The sequence below is a fragment of the Nomascus leucogenys genome, chromosome 11, assembly GCF_006542625.1.
Source record: "Nomascus leucogenys isolate Asia chromosome 11, Asia_NLE_v1, whole genome shotgun sequence".
In the NCBI taxonomy this organism is placed as follows: Eukaryota; Metazoa; Chordata; class Mammalia; order Primates; family Hylobatidae; genus Nomascus; species Nomascus leucogenys.
Genome location: NC_044391.1, coordinates 48526755 through 48549785, shown reverse-complemented (window position 1 = coordinate 48549785; position 23031 = coordinate 48526755). Strand labels below are relative to the sequence as shown.

General features: G+C 44.3%; 1 protein-coding gene across 3 annotated transcripts in view; it reads right to left on the bottom strand.

The window, feature by feature from the left end:
- PPM1H (protein phosphatase, Mg2+/Mn2+ dependent 1H) overlaps window positions 1-23031 on the bottom strand; it is a 305024-nt gene that overhangs the window by 147990 nt on the left and 134003 nt on the right. For all 3 annotated transcript variants that reach the window (XR_004032267.1, XM_030822307.1, XM_003252730.4), the window contains exons 3-4: window positions 17670-18014; window positions 4038-4150 (exon numbers count right to left, since the gene is read on the bottom strand). Coding sequence is in view for 2 of the 3 variants with exons in the window: in XM_030822307.1 (XP_030678167.1) it covers window positions 4038-4150; window positions 17670-18014 (458 nt within the window). In the remaining variant the exon portion in view is untranslated. The remainder of the gene's footprint in view (window positions 1-4037; window positions 4151-17669; window positions 18015-23031) is intronic.

Here is a 23031-nt window from a genome sequence, read left to right as displayed (position 1 = left end):
TCTGTGGCCGGTTAGCTCGGCAGAGTAGAAGGGCAAGTTCTATCAGGGCAGAGACCAGACCACATGGATCAGGTCCTCACGTCACTGTGGGCATCCTACGTGAATGGTCCTATGTCCTCTGAGTGGGATGGTCGTTGACTCAAAAACCCATAAAGCCACAAACAGCATCAGGCAACATTTCCTGAATACAACCCCTAAGTGTGCAGATGCCTGATGGTAAATCAGATGATACACAGCTTAGTTCCTGACCGTTGGCAGCTTCCAAATCAAACCAGGGCAAAGCTTCTCTTTTCCTGAGCATGAATAATTATGGGGGCAGTGAACATATAACAAATATTTTTTACTCTCGAAACTGTCAAGATGTAAAGAAAGCACATGACAGCTAATACCTAGCAATAAAGAAGAAAACTTAGCACTTCATTAATCAGGGCCCTGTTGCCAGAACCTTCTGCGGCTCTACGCATTTGTTTTAAACTGAGCCCTGGGATTCCTGACTGCTCGTCAATCAGTGATAATGGACCTACATTTCCACAGATATGATCAAAGCTCACTTAGCTGTTGTTTCTTGGGAATAACTGAATATTTCTGTAAGCTCAAACACCTATATTATAAGTATGGCAAACTAGACAATGATCCTATAAGATGACATCAGTATCTATTGTTTATAAAAGAGCTGCAAATAGCACTCCAGTAAGTATCCTATAAACGATCCTTTGGATAGCACATAAAAATACCAACTCACATTGTTCTCAGGTTTCCTGAAGTATGACCATATGTGAACAGCAAACCCAAATAATCAACTACAAAACCCCAAATTTATATCTGGATACTGGGGCTAGAATACTGTAAGCATAATTAAGCTTATTAGGTTTTAGAGGTAGTATTTCATCATTAAGCTTATTAGGTTTTAGAGATACCGCTTTTTTGATTTTTTTTTTTAATGTTTTACAGCTTTATTAAGGATAAAAGTATCTGTTAGGCTTTTCAAATGATTGGATACAACATGTAAAACATGACACTTTTTATTTTTTTTTGGAGACGGAGCCTCGCTGCTGTCGCCCAGGCTGGAGTGCAGTGGCACAATCTTGGCTCTCTGCAACCTCTGCCTCCCATGTTCAAGTGATTCTCCTGCCTCAGCCTCCCGGGTAGCTGGGAATACAGGCACGCGCCGCCACACATGCTCATTTTTTTTGTATTTTTAGTGGAGACGGGGTTTCACCATATTGTCCAGGATGGTCTCGATCTCCTGACCTGGTGATCTGCCCGCCTTGGCCTCCCAAAGTGCTGGGATTATAGGCGTGAGCCACCACGCCTGGCCAAAACATCATACTTTTATGAACACTTAGAAATACAAGAACTTCAGTTATATTAACATTTCTAAAACAAATTCTAAGGAATATAAAATAACCAAAAGATAAACCTTTATAGTACAACTTTACTTTCTAAAAGTGTCACTCCTCATGGGATAATTTTTAGAGATGATCTAGTCCAATACCACTGCCTTTATAGATTAAATCGAAGTCTGGTCTGGAAATTGGCCCCTAAGTACAACAGAAGGCAAGAGCCCAGAAGATGAACTCTTGGGACTGGCAGGTTCCTGGACAAAGGACTGGAGCTTCTGGGATGCAGGCTTAGAAGCCCTGGCTAGGTAGGTGGCCCTTTTAAGGAGCCTGGAGCTTTGAAGGAAACTATGTTTAAAAATGAGAAAAAGGCATTAGGGAGGAGTTGAGTCTCGAAGAACAGTGTAACATAAAGGTATTCCAGCCGGGAAGTTGAGTTAACTTCTGACTCAGGTCATCTGGTGAAAGGCACTTCCCTGGGAGGTAGGGTGGGCCTGTTTCCAGGAACAAGGCACTCAGTCACTTCCTTAGTCCCTGAGTGGGCCAGGAAGCAAACTCATTTTAAAGGACAGGAAACCAGACATAAAGGCAAAAGGTGAACGTGAGTGCAACAGCTGAATCATCCCCTCAGTCTTACTCAGTTGGAGCAGACAAAGAGGAATTGCCTCCTTTGCTGCTCTCCTCTGTCTCCCAACCAGCTCAAGATCAGGAACTGAACAAGAGGCCAGGGGCTGGCCCCTCAGTGTGTTTTAAAAGCCCCTGAAGACCGTAGATTCCTGTCTTTGAAGCTGCTCAAACCCTGAGGCGGGAGAGGAAAGGAGGAGTAGCAGATGTGCTGGTTCTTTTCCATCTGTCCCCATCCTGGAGGTACCGCCCTGGTCTGTGTCTGTGTCCTGGCAGGCTGACCTCCCTGGGCCACTGGTCAGCTGGCTTCCTGCTGGGGTCAGCCGATGGGAAGGTCAGGCAAGAGATGGGAGGGCGGGCAGAGAGAAGTCAGCGTCTCTCCTCCCATTCCTTCCAACAGCTCCTGCCCAGTGGTCCCTCATTAGTGGCTCCCACTCTCCTTGGCTCTGCTACAGTGTTTGCTTCCCTGGTTCCTCAGGGTGGTCAACTCCTTCCTGGGGACCTCAACACTCCTGGCCGGTTCTCTCTACCTCCTTCATTCACAGTTGACCCATCTGAGTTGGAGTCTGTCTCCTGTCAGAACCCTGACCTGACGCACGGGAACAGCAGCCATGGGGTAAACATAGCATCTTACACATACTTCCATTTACTGGGCAGAATTTTACAAGGAAACGTAAATATATACGTTTTTACAACATGTATTACACACTTCTCCACCTCTTTCATGTTAGAACATGTAATTACATTTCATGTAATACACATTAGAATATTTGTTGTAAAACGTATATATATACGTTTATGTCACCACATATACACTTTTGAAATCAACAGACCTTCAACAAACGCCAATCTTCAAGCCCCCAAAACCGCTGCCAGGTCGGTCCGGCTCCTTGTTGTTCTCTAGGATCTTCCCTGGGAAAGGACGCTTTACTAGGAGGAATGGAGGCTGCCTCAGCCTAAGTCTGCTTTGTAAATGGAAGTAAAATTAAGGTGAATTTCTTGATTGCCTCAAGGGAATTGGTGTTCCGGGCTGCAGAGGCAACAGCAACTTAAGCTGGAGACAGGGAAGGGGAAAGGGGAGGGGTGGGATCAGACCTCAAAAAGGGCGGAGCAAGCAGGAGAGCCCACAAGAGCCATGTGACCTAGAGGAAGGGGACAGAAGAATGAGAGTCCTCACAGCCCTTTGGGGGGAAAAGTCTTGTACTTTTACTACTTTCAGAATAAAGAGTCAGTTCTTTGGAAAAGGCCCCACTCTCAAGCCAGCATATTTTGTTATGGAAGCGGTGGAGAAGTGTGTAATACACGTTAGAATATTTGTTGCAAAATCTGTAATTTAAAAATTCCCCACACCAAAAGCGAAGAAGCATCAGTTATTTAAAAGAAAATCACAACTGCCAGGTGGTGGTGCACCCTGTAATCCCAGCTACCCAGGCTGCTGAGGTGGGAGGATTGTTTGAGCCCAGGAATTTGAGTCTAGCTTGGGCAACATAGTGAGACCCTGTGTCTAATTTTTAAAAAATAAATCAAATAAAAACATAAATGTATCTTATTCCCTGGCAATGCTGGATAAAGGAAGGGTTAACAATGATCTCTTGGCCCAAATTTCCTTTAGCTGAACCCGGACGTGAGGCAACTGCAGCTTCTAAGGGAATGTGCATAAAAGGAGAAGCTTCTGGGAGAGAACACTGCAAAGTCACTAAGTAAAAGTGGAGTCAACTGGGGAGTCATCCCAGGCCCCCTTCCAAATACCCAGGGCACTCGAATCCCTTTCCTTCCTCCTCATCGCTCTCACATATTATGCTCCTGCTAAGTTTTCACTGAGAAACAGGTTCTGAAGTCAAGAAACGTTTGAATACTACTGGTTTAGATTTATCACAGACATGTACGTGAACTGCTATATGCATAAGAGACTGCCTTTACCTTGTAATACCAACCTGATTGTTCTTAAATGCATTTTCATTCTGATGTAGAAGGCCTGTCTTTAATTATTTCTGATCATTTAATTTTTGAGACAAAATAAAAACATCAGAAGGCATTAGAAATTAGCAAGAATCAGACAGCTCATCTGCTTACCTGCTATCCCCAGCATTTGCAACGTACAGCTTCCCCAAAAGGCAAATCACAATGAGGGCCGTGCAGCCACCAGATATATTATACGAACTCCTCTCTCGTTCTATCTGTAGGTCCTGGAGAATAAAACAGAGTTAGTGTTGCATCGTGCAGGATGTGTAGCAAAAGCTTTCTTATTTTCATTTTCTTGACAGTCCTCAGACTCTGAATGTGCTTCAAGAAGGGACTAGAAAAATCTTTAATGCTTGCTTCCCTACCACCTAATGAGCATTTCTGGAGAGGACACTGGCATAAAACTGCCACAGAGTAGACCATCTGTGAACCAGAGACAGGAAACAATAGACGGCAAACAGAAACAATCAGATAAAAATGCAAATAAAACATAAGTTGCATTCAGCAAATATCCCGGTTTATGGAAAATTTAGTCTTTGTGGATTGCACGAGCTACCGTGTGAAACAGACACTAGAGAGGCTGAGGATGGCAAGGACTTGGACCCGATCAATGTTTTGTTTGTTTTTTGAAGACAGGGTCTGGCTCTGTCACCCAGGCTAGAGTGCAGTGGCCCAATCTCGGCTCACTGCAACCTCTGCTTCCCAGGCTCAAGCAATCCTCCCACCTCAGCCTTCCAAGTACCTGGGACCACAGGTGTGCGCCACCATGCCCGGCTAATTTTTGTATTTTTTGTAGAGATGGGGTTTTGCCACATTGTCCAGGCTGGTCTCGAACTCCTGTGCTCAAGCAATCTGCCTGCCTCGGCCTCCCAAAGTGTCGGGATTACAGGCATGAGCCACTGCGCTCAGCCTTGTCTTTTTAGAGAGAAGGTTTGCTCTGTCACCCAGGCTGGAGTGCAGTGGTGTGATCATATAGCTCACTGCAGCCTTGACCTCCTGGGCTCAAGCCTCCTGCCTTAGCCTCCTGAGTAGCTGCGACTACAGGTCTGTGCAGCCACCACACCCAGCTAACTTCCATTTTTTGTAGGGACAGGGTCTCACTATGTTGCCCAGGCTGGTCTCAAACTCTTGGCCTCAAACAATCCTGTCTCAGCCTCCCAAAGCGCTGGGCCACCATACCCAGTCCAGACATGATCAATGTTTTAAACTCCAAAATCTTGGATAAATAGTCTCTTTTACAGATAAATTATAGAAAGATGTCTTCTATTCAACACAGGCAGGAGTCAAGCCATGACTTATAGGGCAAAGACTTACAATGACTTATAAATGACTTAAAATGACTTAAATAAATTATAAATGACTTATAATGACTTAAATGACATAAAATGACTTATAGGGCTTCTGAACTCTGACCTGACTTTTCCTCTTCCCACGGCCACCAATTTACAATGGTAAAACGTTTATAATACTTAGAAACATTCACTGAGAACTTTCTCTACGTCACGCAGTGTGCTGAGCACTTTATAGTCAAACTCTCATATCGTCCTCACGACCATCACTATGAACCTCATTGCTTAGCTGCAGAGAAGTGGGGTAGCCTGCCCATATTTACCTGGCTAGAGTCTGAATTCCAACCTGGTACTCTTCCAAAGCTTGTGTTGTTAATCTGCCACCTAATGAGGCCTCCCCAAGAAATTAATATTAAAAATAGACCAACAGTGGCATCATCAAGACAGAAACCTGTGAAATTCTATGTTAGCGATAGAAGCAAAGGTTCTGTTACCTCAGAAAAATCTGCGTTAGTAAGATACACTGAATGCCCAGCTAAAATAATGCCAAATCTTCCAGTGGTAATCTACTACTTTTGGTGGAGAGGGAAGGAAAATGAGGGCTGGCTAAAAATTACAGGAAGAGGAAGAAATGGTGATGTTGATGCTGTTGTTGGCAGATCTAGGGTCAGGCCACTATTGTAATCCTGACAATCCCACAAAGTTAGAGCTCGGCTGCTTCAACCAGACTCCTCATGGAAAAGGGGGAGAGAAGTCAAGACTCCAGCATTTGCCAGCAACTTTGCTGTAGGGGCCAGAGATGGTAACATCAAAAGGGTAAATCACCAACGGGAAACTGGAAAAGAAGAGCTTGAGCTTAGGGATATCATACTGGTTAAAGAGTAAGTGGAAGCCAGGCACGGTGGCTGACGCCTATAATTCCAATACTTCGGGAGGCAGAGACAGGAGGGTCACTTGAGGCTAGGAGTTCAAGACCAGCCTGGGCAACATATTGATACCCCCATCTCTATAAAAAATAATTAGCTGGCTGTGGTGGCACATGCCTGTAGTCTTAGCTACTTGGGAGGCTGAGGATAGAGGATCTCTTGAGCCCAGGAGTTTGAGGCTGCAGTAAGCCATGATCATGTCACTGCACTTCAGCTGGGGTGACAGAGCGAGACCCTGTCTCAAAAACAAAAACAAAATGACAACAAAAACCAGTAAATAGAGAAAACACACAAAGCCAGGACTTGGGAGAGACCAACACACTGGGAGTGAGCTGGGTAAGAGGTTGGGGGAGGGGAGCTGGGGAGCCACAGGGAGGAGGTAGGAATATGTGTTGGGGGATGCAGTGGTTTATAAACAAGTGAGGAAACACTTCAATATGGGAGTGAACAGCAGCAGTAAAAGCTGCAGAAGCAACAAGCATGGGGCAAACTTCAAAGGACTATGTGGGATTTTTAACATTTACTTCAACTGTGTATAAATTAGCTTTCTTAAAGAACTGTCATGAGGCTAAATTAGCTGGCATGTGTGAGGGGCTTAGCAGGATATCTAGACCCTTCCTGCAGCCCAGAAGCTTCAGCATTGAGAGTGGTGGCCTTTCTTGCTCACCTTAGACCCTCAACACCTAGGTTAGGCCAGGTAAATGGTAGTTTAATAAATGTCCACTCAATGGACAAATGAAGAAATAAATTTTAAATTTTTTTATCTCCCTGTCCCCTTACCTCTGCCTTAATATGAGAAATGGATTCCATAATTCACAAATGAAAAGCTTACAATGCCAACGCTCGCTGAGATAATAATTAAGCAGAAACCCATGCTTCAATTAAAACGCTCGATTGACAAGAATGGTTATCGAAACCTACACAAGACTGGTAGAAGGCTGGAGGATGAAGAGGAGGGGCATGGGTATCAGGTGGGAAGAATTATCTCAAGGAAGTCCAAGAGAGGAGAAGGAAAACATCAAGATGCCTGTTTAACCTCCAAGAAAACCCCTAAAAAACAGAACCCCAAACCCTACTGACAAAGGGGTTTGTGGATGGAATTGCTCATTTTTTTTTTTTTGCATTTAAAGAACTCATATAAAGTTGATACTATGATAGATACATATTTTACTAAATTAACATATAAATTGATAAAGAGTCTGCATCCAATACATCAAAAGGAACTGCTCAGCTACAGAGACTATTTTTTGACTGTCAGAATCAATATTTGCTTGAATACCTAAAAGGCTGAAACACAATATTTATTAAAAATTATTTGAAAATGCTGGGTGTGGTGGCTCATGCCTGTAATCCAAGCACTTTGGGAGGCTGAGGCAGATGGATCAAATGAGGTCAGGATTTTGAGACCAGCCTGACCAACATGATGAAACCCCGTCTCTACTAAAAATACACAAAAAGTTAGCCGGGCATGGTTGTGTGCACCTATAGTCCAAGCTACTCGGGAGGCTGAGATAGGAGAATTGCTTGAATCCGGGAGCCAGAGGTTGCAGTGAGCCAAGATCGCGCCACACCACTGCACTCTAGCCTGGGCAACAGAGCGAGACTTCATCTCAAAAAATTATTTGAACACCTACTGCTTGTATACTGTCTATAGACTAGAACGTGAACGATGTTTGTTTGATAGACTTGATCAAATCACTAGTATGATCCAAAAGGTAGAAACGTTATGGTGCAAAAAGTCCATGTAACAGGGCCGTCCATGGCAACAAATTCCTCTAGGACTCAGTTAAGCAAGTTCGGGCTACACCACAGGTAGGTACATTATTTATCAGGGTTTCTATCACAAGAAATTCTGCTTAGAAAATTATTTAATCCTTAGAAAAAAAAATCAAGGTAAAGAGCTCAACACTAAAACTTTTCTGCTTTAACTTTGGGGGAAACATTCCAGTCAGCTTACCCATTTAACCCCTTGCTATTATATTAATAGTGTGACTCAATATTTTTTTCTAATTGATTTCATTATTTCTTTCACCTTTTTCTACATTCAGCTACATTCCCTCTATAGCTCCCCCTGAATAAGGAATGCTAAATTTGGCAGCACTTTCTCACGAAGAGTGAACTTAACTACTTTTTAATCCAAGAAACTTTGCTAACATGTGCATGCGTTTGCCACTTCCCTCCCCCACATTTGTGTGGGAACATAAGTGTGCATACATGCACATGTGCACACACACACTTTAATTACAAGTGTCCTCTCTGGGATCATGGTGGGAAGGATTTGAAAGACGTGTTTCCATAGCCTTCATCCCCCTGAAGGACTCACTGTCGTTAAAACACACTCTTCTATTTCTTCTAAAACCGTGTGCAACTAGAACATATTCTAAAAATAATGTCTTCCCTCCCCCTCCTCCCTAGAAGCCAAAATAGCACATTTATTTTTTCCCTACATACACCTCCTACTCCTCTTTAAAAGATGTTTCACAAAATCTTAGTACTGAAAGGAACATTAAAGGACCATCTGGGTGGTTCTTTTACTATCAGAGCAAACACGACAAATTAAGTCAATAAAGATATATTTACCATTGCATTATCTACCTTTTTTCTTCAAATCCTCGCCTTTCAGATTAGATTTTTTTTAAATATTCTACATAATAAATAAAAACATAGACTACTTTTTTAAAAACCTCAAGTTTTTGGTATTTTTACAAAAATCAATGAAATCATGGGAAAAACTGCTTACTGCTTTGTGCTAAGCAAGGACTGATTTAGAATATCTCCCTGTTTTAGCTGTCAATGAACCCTGAGCCATGTGTCTAGAATAAACTGACTAGCAAAACACATGCATATACTATCATTCAAGTATGGTCTAAAAGGATCACTTAAATGACTCATAAGATTCAATTAACAAGACAATTGATTTATCTGCTTAATCAATAGTCCTGAAGACCTTCCAGGGCAACTTTCTAGGCAGCAGGACTGAGTTATCTTCTGTTTTGTCTGCTTAAACACTACATTTAAGCGAGGTTAATCTTTAAATCAAACAATGGATCCAGTTTTTAAGATGTGGGATTTTATTTTGCTCCTTGTTACAAGGAGAAACGGGAGCCAAGAAAGCAAACAGAGGGCCGGGCGCGGTGGCTCACGCCTGTAATCCCAGCACTTTGGGAGGCCGAGGCAGACAGATCACCTGAGGTTGGGCAGTGGAGACCAGCTTGACGAACACGTAGAAACCCCGTCTCTATAAAAATACAAAATCAGCCGGGTGTGACGGTGCATGCTTGTAATCCCAACTACTCGGGAGGCTGAGGCAGGAGAATTGCTTGAACCCGGGAGGCGGAGGTTGCGGTGAGCCCAGATTGCGCCAAGCCAAGATCGCGCCATTGCACTCCAGCCTGGGCAACAAGAGAGAAACTCCGTTTCAAAAAAAAAAAAAAAAAAAAGCAAACAGAGATGTGTGTGCAATGAGACTAATTCATCAGGAAAGAAGTGCAAGAGAAAAATATTGCCCAGGATGGTAATAATTTGGTTTGAAAGTCCCATAGATGATGCAACTCCAAGGTCATTCTTTGTTTCCTACCAATTTCAGGTTGCAAAAGGAAAGCAATATCCGGTAGCAGAAAGGAGCAAGTGTTGGGTAGTTTCAATAGGACCTGGCAGCTCCCCTTAGCTGAGTTAAAACACGGCTCTGAGCACATTGCTAATAGTGTCAGTCACAAATAATCAGATTCTGCATGGTTTCAGTATCCAAAATTCTGCATGGTTTTAGTATCCAAATCTGATCCCGGTTTATTCTGAGAACAAGGCCATCTGCCAGCTAGGCAATGGGGAAGAAAAACCAGCACTCTACTGCCTACTCTTGCCACCTGCCGGCTGCTGGTGGAATCACATGCTTATTCCGTCCCAGAGAAACTTCCTGTTCTAACAAAAACAAAGAGAACAAAACCAACTTAAATAAAGACAGCTATATGGGTTCCCAATTTACCATTAATATGCTAATTTTGGAAAACACTAATTTATTTATTATAATTAATCTATAAACACTAACTTATAGATTTCTAAACCGTAAACTTTGCCCCCTTTTCGTCACAATGTCACCATGTATTTGTACGGTTTTTACCAACAAAGCCTAGCTGCTTGGTATTTCCAATCATTTACCCAGTGACAGAATTACATATAGTAGTTCCCTAAGTTAAAATATCGTCACTTTCTTCCCTTCCTAAGAACCGACTCTGGCGGGGAATCTAGACCCACTCTTAAAAGGAAAGAGAACTCTGAGATCCTCCCGCCTATGTCCACAGCTCAAATCCCGTGGTTAACAGGTTAAAAGGGTAATCACTGCTAACTTGGTTCTGATCCCTAGGAGGGCAAAGCCTTCCTGTAACTAACCCTGCAGTGGAATCGACTTCCTCCATGAGTCTGAAATGTTGATTATTCAACCATGTTTTTGGGAGGGTGGAGAAGTAGGGAGGAGGTTTGAAATCAGGACTTAGAAGACACTTGTCTTATTTATACCTATTGTCCTGGGCCAAGTGACAATATAAATATAATAGGTGACAAAACAGAGTTAAGCCAGGCCTTGCTGGGAATCAGAATTGAAGTCAGTCAGAAAATTCCTGAGATTTTGGTCCTTTAGGAAGCCATGGCTCACTTTTCATAGTGGACACAGGAGGGATTCGCTACATAGCCTTCGCACTATGAAGGAAGATCTGAGATACAATCAGGGGGTTGTAGGGGCACACCTACCTCTGACAGTGTACACAGTAAGTATTAAAAACTAGTGGTCATAGGTCACCTTCACCACAAGCCCCACGCTGTGCCAGGCAATCCGAGGACCAAAGATGAAAAGCACTGCTCTCAAAGAAGCTTACAGTATTTGATGAAACTGTTACCATCTCCCCTCATTGGAAGCATTTTTTTCTCTCCTGTTCATCTGTATTTTGTGACTAGTACCTACTTTTTCCCCAAAAATAGGTACTATTTATTCTGACTTGAGTGTTTCTGAGCATTTTTAACAGTGTTTCCCTTTTGGAAAGGTATCAACATTTCACTACCTCCTTTTGTTATTTAGAATATCAAAATAAGTAAGATATTGCATATTTCTATATTCATATAATGTGGGACTACAAATGCCCCCAGATAAAATATATATATATATATATATATTTTTTTTTTTTTTTGAGACAGAGAGTCTCGCTCTGTCACCCAGGCTGGAGTGCAGTGGCGCAATCTCTGCTCACTGCAAGCTCCGCCTCCTGGGTTCACACCATTCTCCTGCCTCAGGCTCCCGAGTAGCTGGGACTACCGCCCGCCACCACGCCCAGCTAATACTTTTGTATTTTTAGAAGCGATGGGGTTTCACCATGTTAGCCAGGATGGTCTCAATCTCCACCTCGGCCTCCCAAAGTGCTGGGATTACAGGCGTGAGCCACCACGCCCAGCCTTGTTTTGTTTTTGAGACAGTCTTGCTCCGTTGCCCAGGCTAGGGTGCAGTGGTGTGATCTCGGCTCACTGCAACCTCTGCCTCCGAAGTTCAAATGATTCTCATGCCTCAGCCTCAAAAGTAGCTGGGATTGCAGGCATGCACCACCACGCCTGGCTAAATTTTTTATAATTTTAGTAGAGACAGGGTTTTGCCATGTTGGTTAGGCTGGTCTTGAACTCCTGGCCTCAAGTGATCTGCCCACCTGGGCCTCCCAAAGTGCTGGGATTACAGGTGTGGACCAAAGTGCCTGACCATAAGATCTTATCTTTTACTTCCTCAGTGGTGTTTAAAAGAATACTGATTTTACGATGTAAGCTCAATAAATACTAGTGACTGAGAAGAGCAGTTCTTAGTGGAAACAACACAAACTGTTTTTCCTCTGTTCTCATCCCACAACAACCAATACAGAAGATTTCTGTGACCAAATGTGTGAGAGTTTTCCCCCACATACGCAACAAGCAATCAGTTCTGCAGAAGACACCAGCTGGGCATCCTCCAGTTCGATTCCACACTATTACGTACTTGGAGATAGCATCAGATTCCACAGGTTGAGGGCTCAGTCCCCCAACTGACTCCCACTTCTGATGTCAGTCACAAGCCCCAGGTTGGTTTGCCTGTGCTTCTGACTGACCAGCTATAAATCTCGGTTCCCAAGACTCCCCTCTCCTAAGGTTCGATTAACTTGCTAGAGTGGCTCACAGAAATCAGGAAAAATTTACTTACATTTGCTAGTTCATTATAAAGGATATTACAAAGGATACAGATGAAGAGATGCATAGGGTGTGGAGCTTCCATGCCCTCTATTGGCACATGATCCTCCAGGCACCTCCACGTGTTCAGCTACCCAGAAGCTCACTGAGCCCTATTCTCCTGGGCCTTTATGGAGACCTCATTACATAGGCACATGTGATTAAATCATCAGCTCTTGGTGATCAACTGACCCTTCAGCCCTTCTCCCCTCCCACGAGGTTGAGGATGCATGCATGCGTGTGTGCGCACACACACACACAGGAATTATTGGGGCAAATCTAAATTAGGCTATTCTTTCATTTTATTCACTGTAATACACCTGACATCTACATTATCAGTGGCAGCTTACTGTGTGATTCTACTTAGTTGTGCAGCCCTCTAATCCTGCCTTGGTCTTTTTGATGAACAGACCCCATCCAGAAGCTACCCAGGGGCTGCCAGCCACCAGTCATCTCATTAGGATACAAAAAGATACTTATCACTTTGAAGATTTCAAGGATTTTAGGAGTTGTATGTCAGGACGTGGAGTTGAAGACAGAACATCATAATATCACAGCATTCCACTGAGGGAAAAGACAAACAGATGGAGACAGACAAGCAGGTAGACAGAAAGAAAGAGAGTCCAAAAAATTCTGATTCCATATTGTTGAGCTATTATAAATAAAGCAAAAACCCCCAGTGAAGGAGAAGCTCTGCTTTTAAGGATATCGTGACACTCGGAATCTCCAGAGGGACAGCTGCATAAATGTCATCAGTGAGGCAAATTAGAGGCTTAAGTGCAAGGCTTGGGGAACTTTACTTTTAGGGATTAAAAGTGGAAGAGAAGGCAAGAGAGCCACAAAGCCGAAATGCCTATAAGACAACTCTTACTTAATATTGAATTTCCTATTACAGAAAATCAGAATGGCACAAAACCTGCAATACCTAAAGGACATCTAGAAACAGGAAAATTAGAGAGTGGGTGGCTATTGCAGTGAAAAAAAAAGTTTAGGAATGATCTGGAAAATCCAAAGCTGTCCTGCTATAGACAGCTGTGTGAGCTGTCCTCGGGCTGCCTGGCATAGCGTGGAGCTTGTGGGCATTTCAAAAAAACCAAAGGTTTACACCGTGAGACAATGACTCTCAAAAACCTAATATTGAGAGGGGGAGGAAAGAAAAGGAGTTGGCAATGGCCTTCCAGCTATTATTTTGAAGCTGGTATAATTTCTGTGCTGTGGATTCTGAAGCTCACCTTAAGCAATTTAATAATGTTAAGACAGGTATTATTTCTATGAAACTGGAGTGCAGTTTTTCTGAAATCTCTGATGAAGCAAAGAAAAACAAGAGCATCTGTGATTAAACAGAAGACTTATCATCCAAAGAGGGTCACATTGAAGAGTGAAAGGGGAGAGTATTAACAATTAAGACAGCAGGCACCCACTGGCCCAGTCCCCAGCAAAGCACAAGGTATGGTCACCGTTCCAGGTGCCATGAGGACCAAAGAATGGGTGAGCTTCTCGCTTAATAAGGCCAACCAGAAAGGTGCTATAAACCAAAAGGTATCTGAGACAGGTCTCAATCCATTCAGTTTATTTTGCCAAGGGTAAGGACATGCCTGGAAGGAAAAAAAACACAGATAACAGAGACAGTCTGTGGTCTGTACCTTTCTCCAAAGATGAATTTGAAGGCTTCAGTATTTAAAGGGGAAAAGTGGGCCGGAGAGAAAAGAGGGAGGGTATGGTCATCCATATATTCCAAGAGAAAAGGAGCAGGCAAGGGATAGTCTGGGGCTCCGGAAATCAGTAAATTGACACTTTGCATAAGATAAGGTGAACACAGAGTAGCTACCTGTGGAGATATTCAACCATTCATCTGTAGTATCTGCTTAGGAAAGGTAAGCAGATCCTTTTGTACAGATACAAAAGGAAACAGTTTCTTCCATGACTCAGCTTTCAGCTTAATTTTTCTTCCTAGTAATTTCCAATTTCCGCAGTGGATTGGGGGCTCAGTTTTTATTTTCCTTTCACAGTGCAAAGCCCTGGTAAGCTGTAGGCAGGTTGGGGACCTAGACAGATAATGTGGGAGAAAAAAGTATGAAGAGGAAACTAGGGCATGGGGTAAACCTGAAAGGAACAAACAGGGAAGAGACATGGCTTAAAGCTAAAAGTTCATGATATGCACATCTGGGCCTGGGTCTCCACAGGGGCGCTCCAGCCTTCCTCCTTATTCACCTGGCATTGCTACATTTAAGATCTGTCTTTCCACCACAGCAATGTTGGCTTTGCCTTTGCCCACCTGGGTTTTTTCTCAGGCTCGGTTTGTTACCCAGGTTTCCTGAGCCCAGGGCATTCATTCTCCCGACCCTGCCCTGCACATGTCTGCTCTACTCCTGAGCCCCCACACCCCAGCATCACCTCCCCAGGGAACCCTTCCCTTCATCTCTTTACCAGACTCCTGCGTCACCCTGTATTTCCCCTCTCAAGGCTCCTCCCATTTATATTTTACTTGTTTAACACCCATCTTTGCCTAATCGGCTCCATATTCTTCTCCCAGTCAGGCCTGGCTTCTAGTTGGTTCTCAGCAAATATTATTGATTGAATGAATTACACATGAAAATGAAGCAAACAGTTTTTGTTTTTGCTGGTGACTAAGTTTCCAAGAAAAATTTGAGGTAATGAATTGGTTCATTAAAAGTTGAAATATTTTTAAAATGAGCCTTTTAGGTATTTTTCTGAATGAAGCTTTCTTTGCCAGCACAGTTGTTAAGAGCAACTCTGAGCCATTAATGGGCAGGAACAGCCTGAGACCCCTGTGGAGCCCTGAGTCAATGTGACATTGGCCTCTAGTGGACAAAATTGAGAATGCAGCAGCTCCAGGTAAAAGATGTCCTGTGGCACTAGCCACAACTGAAGGACATGAAAATCCCAACGTTTCCTTTATTTTTCACTTCTACCATGCAAACTGAATTACATTACATTACATTACAAGGAGAGCCCATTGTCAAATTTTTGCCTAAATAATTAAAAAATAAATTCAATACTTGGCATTCTGAGTATTAGCGTCTAGAAACACTTATTGACATCAGAGCTTCTAGAGAGGCAGAGAGTGAGATTTTACACCATGACTGAGTGGGAGTCAATTTTCCTACCTTAATTCCTTTTTTCCTAAATAATCTTTTCCAGCCTCCTGGTATTTTTATTGGGATTGCAGGGTTGCAGGCTATCAGACAGTCTGGAGATAGAAGTGCATTTTATTTTCACATTTTTATTCTTAATTTTATTTTCTAAGAGAGGGGGTTTTGCTATGTTGCACAAGCTGGAATACAGTGACAAAAAAGCACTGGAGATATAACCTGCTGTGTATCTGACCTGGGCCGGGTCACCCCTCCTCAGGCATCCCGGTGGTGCTCTGCTCCAAGGAGGTCACCACACTGACACTGAACCCACATGACAACTCAGAACTCCTGGGCTCAAACAATCCTCCCGCCTCAGCCTCCTGAGTAGCTGGAACAACAGGCATGCACCACTACCATGCCCAGCAAGGTGCATTTTAAACCACCTGCTAGTCAAAGGGTAAATGTTATCTCTGTAACAAGGAGAGAAAAAGCTGAGACCAAAGAAGGGACACATTTAAATAAAAAGAGGATGCAAATTTAAGGGGTGAATATATGAACTATTTTTGTCTTACGAACAAATCAGATGACGATATGTATTGTCATTATTTACTTTCCTTCTTAGCACACTACCTGATGCCGTGAGATCCTGGAACACGCACCATGTGCCTACCCGGTTCTGGCGAGATGCTTCTAGCTGCTTTGACTTCATTTAACAGCTTCTCGTCACTTTGTAATCTCCAGGGATTTTTTTTTTTTTTTGAGATGGAGTCTCACTCTTGTTGCCCAGGCTGGAGTGCAGTGGCACGATCTCGGCTCACTGCAACCTCTGCCTCCTGGATTCAAGCAATTCTCCTGCCTCAGTCTCCCAAGTAGCTGGGATTACAGGCATGTGCCACCACGCCTGGCTAATTTTTTTGTATTTTTAGTAGAGACGAGGCTTCACCATATTGGACAGGCTGGTCTCGAACTCCTGACCTTGCGATCCACCCACCTCACCCTCCTGAAGTGCTGGGATTACAGGTGTGAACCACGGCGCTCGGCCTGTAATCTCCAGGTTTTAAGGCCATGACTGCCCACTGCCTAACTCAAGCCCTTATAAATATCCTTAAATATCTCTTATTCTTTATCTGTATGCAGGCTGCCGAGCAAGAAATAAAATCTTTAAAACCAAAATAATTGGCTCAGGATAAAGTAAGCTCAGAGAGGGAAAGAGCTGGCATAGAACAAAGCAGAGGCGGCTTCTATGTGCACTCCTGCCAGGCAGAGGGGCAGCAAGGGACAGCGAGAGCTGTGGCACTCTCCCGAGGACATGCTCAGGAGTGAGGCCAACAGCAAAGGATGATGAACTCCTGATCAGACCCATTCAGATGGAAACGAACAGACAAATCCACACGCCTGGGTAAGACTAAGACTTCTTGGATATTGGCTTTGTCTGCAGTGTGAACCACATTCCCAGTTGTGGTAAAACAGCCGTTCTTAGATCACATCTGTATAGGATGGGGACTTTTGAGCACTTTCCTAAACCCTGTTTCCCCCAACGCTGGACTTTATACACATCTGTAAAACAGATGGTGATCATGCTTACATCTAAGTGCAATCGTACCCGCTGGCATCAATATGAATATAGGAAATAAAAGCAATAAGGCCTGTATTTAATAAGCCTATGACCTCATGCACTGCCCCCCTCTTTCACCTTCTTTTACTTTTTTTGTTTTTCTTTTTGAGACGCAGTCTCGCTCTGTTGCTCAGGCTGGAGCACAGTGGCGCAATCTTGGCTCACTGCAATCTCTGTCTCCCAGGATCAAACAATTCTCCCACCTCAGCCTCCCGAGAAGCTGGGATTACAGGCAACCGCCATCATGCCCGGCTAATTTTTGTATTTTTGTAGAGACAGGGTTTCAGTATGTTGACCAGGCTGGTTTTGAACTCCTGACCTCCCGCCTCGGGCTCCCAAAGTGCTGGGATTTCAAGCGTGAGCCACCGCACTCAGCCTTCTTTTACATTTTTGCCAGCGCTTGATGCCATGAACTCTGTCTGCCGCCAATTTCTAGTGGGAATGGAAGCCCCATTATCACAGGGGGCCGTCCGGGTGGAGCCGGGTGGCAAAACCGTGCGCTTTCTGGGAGCCCTCCAGGAAGGACGGACAGACCTGGCGCAGATGCCAGCCTGGCCCTGCTGCCCCAGACTCCCAGGAATACCTACCATTTCCTTGAATGCACTTTCAAGCGCTCCGATGACCAGGCACTCATGGGAAATCTTCTTCTCGGTAAAGAAGCGCGTGGGGGGCGTGCTGGGGGAGCCCGGGGCCCCCACCCCTCCGCGCAGGGAGGCTGCCCGGGTCAGAGTCCGGCTGTTGGCGGGCGTGTTCTCAGGCTCCTCCCCCAGGCAGGTGGGGGGCAGGACGGCGGAGTTCTTCAGGATGTCCACGATGTCCTGCAGCTGCTCCGTGATGTGGTGCTGCAGCAGGCGTGACGCCACCACCGCGGCCCCAGACCCCGCGTGCCCGTCAAACAGCGACCAATAGTGGCAGGAAACACCCTCGGATTCCTGTGGGAGAGGACGACAGGGAGGAGTGAGAACGGCTGTGGCCTTTGTCTCAGGGTCATACAGATTGTGGGACATCTACGGGACTGAGGGTCCACTTGGTTGTCTGTCGTCTGCAAACAATGCGGTCAAAACATAGCAGACAAAACAAAACAAAACAAAAAAAAGAAAAACAAAAAAACACTCAAGGAAGGGTCCCCAAATGAGCCACTGTTGTTACTAGCACCAGAAGGATGAAGTGGTCCCTGCCTCCCCATTTAGCAAGGGAGCCCAAATGATCATACACTAAGCTACTACCAGTGAGATCTACTCTAATTTGAAGTGTAGGTGTTTGCATAAAACTCTCCTAAAAACAGACAAGTCTGTATGAGTCCAGCTTGAACATCTAACTCCTTAACTCCCGTCCTTTTTTTTTTTTTTTGACAGAGTCTCACTCTGTGGCCCAGGCTGGAGTTCAGTGGCGCGATCTAGGCTCACTGCAACCTTCACCGCCGAGGTTCAAGCGATTCTTATGCCTCAGCCTTCTCATGGCTCAGCCTTCTCATGCCTCAGCCTCTGGAGTAGCTGGGACTACAGGCGTGTGCCATCACACCAAGCTAATTTTTTTTTTTTTTGTATTTTTAGTAGAGACGGGGTTTCACCATGTTGGCCAGGCTGGTCTCAAACTCCTGGCCTCAAGTGATCCGCCCACCTTGGCCTCCTAAAGTGCTGAGATTATCCCAAAGTGCTGGGATTACAGGCGTGAGCCACCGTGCCTGGAACCTCCCATCTATTTCAATCCCAGAGTAGGTTTGGTATGGGGCCTTGGAAAAACGCCCCTTTTCAGGTTTTCCAACAGGAAATAAGTAGACGCATTTTCCCCTTTTAGAGCCCTTAAATGCTGGGATAATTGTCCCATCTTTTTTGGTCTACATCCTAAATTTTTAGAACATGTTTTCACCCTAGACACCTAGTCTAGCCCAGGCCTCACAAGATGCAGCCAATTCATATCTCCTCTTTATACTTCCCACCTCCCTTAGTTCTCCAGCTGATGTCACTCTCTGTCTCTCCATTCCCTCTTCCTGCCTTACAGCTACATGCAACCCGTGTTCCCTCATCTACGTTGGGTTTAGTGGCTGCCGGTGGATTTCTAGACTACTTCGGGATGAGCACTTTTGAACCCATGTTTGAACTACACATGCATTAGATCTTAGAGAAAAGCAGCTCAATTATGCTACAGCTGACAGAATAGAGAGCTCAGAAATAAACCCACATATATATTGTCAATTAATCTTTGACAAGGGTACCAAGAATACACATTAGGGAAAGAATAGTCTCTTCAATAAATGGTATTAGGAAAAGTAAATATCCACATGCAAAAGAATGAAATTGGGCCCCATTCTTACATCATATACAGAATCCAACTCAAAATAGCCTAAAGACTTAGATGTAAGACCTGAAATCATAAAACTCCTAGAAAAAAACACGGGGGAAAAAAACTCCTTGATATTGGTCTTGGCAGTGATTATTTAGATATGATACCCAAAGCACAGGCAACGAAGCAAAAACAAACAAGTGGGACTACATTAAACTAAAATGTTTCTACACAGCAAAGGAAGTAATCAACAAAACCAGAAGGTAGGTAGCCTACGGCATGAGAAAAAACACTTGCAAAGCATGTGTGTGATAAGGGGTTAATCTTCAAAATACACAAGAAACTCCTACAATTCTATTGCAAACAAAACAAAACAAGCAAGCCGATGAAAAAACGGGCAAAGGGCTTGAAGACACATTTCGTCAAAGATGACATAAAATAAATTGCCAGCAGGCTTGTGAAAAGATGCTCACCATCGATACCTTTCATAAAACTCAGTGAACTGAAATTAAGGACCTTCCCCAACCAGATAAGGGGCATCTAGGGAAAACCTATAGCTCATATCATATTTCATGGTGAAATACTGAATGCTTTCCCATAACACTGGGCAAAATAAAAAAACGTATGCTCTCACTACTTCTATTCAACATGACAATGGAGGGTTCTAGATAGGCAAGAAAAAAGAAAAGGCCTAAAGATTATAAGAAAATAGCTGGGCACAGCGGCTCACGCCTGTAATCCCAGCTACTCAGAAAGTTGAAATGGGAGAATCCCTTGAATCCAGGAGGAGGAGGCTGCAAGAGGCCAAGATCTTGCCACTGTATTCCAGCTGGGGTGACAGAGTGACCCTGTCTCAAAACAAACAAACAAACATTGTTTAAGAAAATAAAGTTGCGGCCGGGCACGGTGGCTCACGCCTATAATCCCAGCACTTTGGGAGGCCGAGAGGGGTGGATCACGACGTCAGGAGATCGAGACCATCCTGGCTAACATGGTGAAACCCTGTTTCTTCTAAAAATACAAAAAATTAGCCGGGTGTGTTGGCGGGCGCCTGTAGTCCCAGCTACTCGGGAGGCTGAGGCAGGAGAATGGTATGAACCCAGAAGGCGGAGCTTGCAGTAAGCTGAGATCGCGCCACTGCACTCCAACCTGGGGGACACAGCGAGACTCCATCTCAAAAAAAAAAAAGAAAATAAAGTTGCATTTATCCTGGCTTTGAGCAATTTGAGCATGATGTAACTCTGTGTCATTTTCTTCATGTTTCATGTGCTTGCAGTTCGTCTTTCTACATCTGTGGACTTACAGTTATTTCATATAATTTAGAAAAATTTCATCCACTATTCCTTAAAAAATTTCTTTTGGTATCCTTCTCTCTTCTCCCCTCGGAAGAATCTAATTACACCTGTAGTAGTCACTAGAGGTTGTCCCATAGCTCATTAAGGGTGCTTTCATTTTTTTAATGCTTCATTTTTGTTAATTTCGACTGCAATGTATTAAACTCACTATTTTTTTAATCTTTTTCTTTTCTATTAAAAAACAGACAAAGGATCTGAATAGACACTTCTCAAATTAAGACAAGCAAGTGGCTAACAGGTATATGAAACAGTGCTCAAAATCAATAATCATCAGGAAAATGCAAATAAAAACCACAATGAGATAGCACTTCACACCTGTTAGGATGGCTATTATCAAAAAAACGACACAAGTGTTAGTGAGGATGTGTAGAAAAAGGAACCTTCTGTCCTGTCAGTGGGAATGTAAATTAGTACAGCCATTACAGAAAACAGTATGGAGGGGAGCCAAGATGGCCAAATAGGAACAGCTCCGGTCTACATCTCCCAGCATGAGTGACGCAGAAGACGGGTGATTTCTGAATTTCCAACTGAGGTACCGGCTTCATCTCACTGGGGAGCGTCAGACAGTAGGTGCAGGACAGTGGGTGCAGCGCACCGTGCGCAAGCTGAAGCAGGGCGAGGCATCGCCTCCCCCGGGAAGAGCAAGGGGTCAGGGAATTCCCTTTCCTAGTCAAAGAAAGGGGTGACAGACGGCACGTGGAAAATCGGGTCAATCCAACCCTAACACTGTGTTTTTCCAACGGGCTTAAAAAACGGCACACCGGGAGATTATATCCTGCACCTGGCTGAGAGGGTCCTACACCCACGGAGTCTCGCTCATTGCTAGCACAACAGTCCAAGATCAAACTGCAAGGCGGCAGCGAGGCTGGGGGAGGGGCGCCCGCCATTGCCCAGGCTTGCTTAGGTAAACAAGGCAGCCAGGAAGCTCCAACTAGGTGGAGCCCACCACAGCTCAAGGAGGCCTGCCTGACTCTGTAGGCTCCACCTCTGGGGGCAGGGCACAGACAAACAAAAAGACAGCAGTAACCTCTGCAGACTTAAATATCCCTCTCTGACAGCTTTGAAGAGAGTAGTGGTTCTCCCAGCACGCAGCTGGATATCTGAGAACGGGCAGACTGCCTCCTCAAGTGGGTCCCTGACCCCCGAGTAGCCTAACTGGGAGGCACCCCCCAGTAGGGGCAGACTGACACCTCACATGGCCGGGTACTCCTCTGAGACAAAACTTCCAGAGGAACGATTAGGCAGCAGCATTCGCAGTTCACAAAAATCCGCTGTTCTGCAGCCTCCGCTGCTGAGACCCAGGCAAACAGGGCCTGGAGTGAACCTCTAGCAAACTCCAACAGAACTGCAGCTGAGGGTCCTCTCTGGTAGAAGGAAAACTAACAAACAGAAAGGACATCCACACCAAAAACCCATCTGTACATCACCATCATCAAAGAGCAAAGGTAGATAAAACCACAAAGGTGGGAAAAAAACAGAGCAGAAAAACTGGAAACTCTAAAAATCAGAGCGCCTCTCCTCCAAAGGAACGCAGCTCCTCACCAGCAATGGAACAAAGCTGGACAGAGAACGACTTTGACGAGTTGAGAGAAGAAGGCTTCAGACGATCAAACTACTCCGAGCTACAGGAGGAAATTCGAACCAATGGCAAAGAAGTTAAAAGCTTTGAAAAAAAATTAGACGAATGGATAACTAGAATAACCAATGCAGAGAAGTCCTTAAAGGACCTGATGGAGCTGAAAACCAAGGCACAAGAGCTACGTGATGAATGCAGAAACCTCAGTAGCCGATGCGATCAACTGGAAGAAAGGGTATCAGTGATGGAAGATGAAATGAATGAAATGAAGTGAGAAGAGAAGTTTAGAGAAAAAAGAATAAAAAGAAATGAAAAAGCCTCCAAGAAATATGGGACTATGTGAAAAGACCAAATCTACGTCTGATTGGTGTACCTGAAAGTGACGGGGAGAATGGAACCAAGTTGGAAAACACTCTGCAGGATATTATCCAGGAGAACTTCCCCAATCTAGCAAGGCAGGCCAACATTCAGATTCAGGAAGTATAGAGACCACCACAAAGATACTCCTCGAGAAGAGCAACTCCAAGACACATAATTGTCAGATTCACCAAAGTTGAAATGAAGGCAAAAATGTTAAGGGCAGCCAGAGAGAAAGGTCGGGTTACCCACAAAGGGAAGCCCATCAGACTAACAGCTGATCTCTCAGCAGAAACTCTATAAGCCAGAAGAGAGTGGGGACCAATATTCAACATTCTTAAAGAAAAGAATTTTCAACCCAGAATCTCATATCCAGCC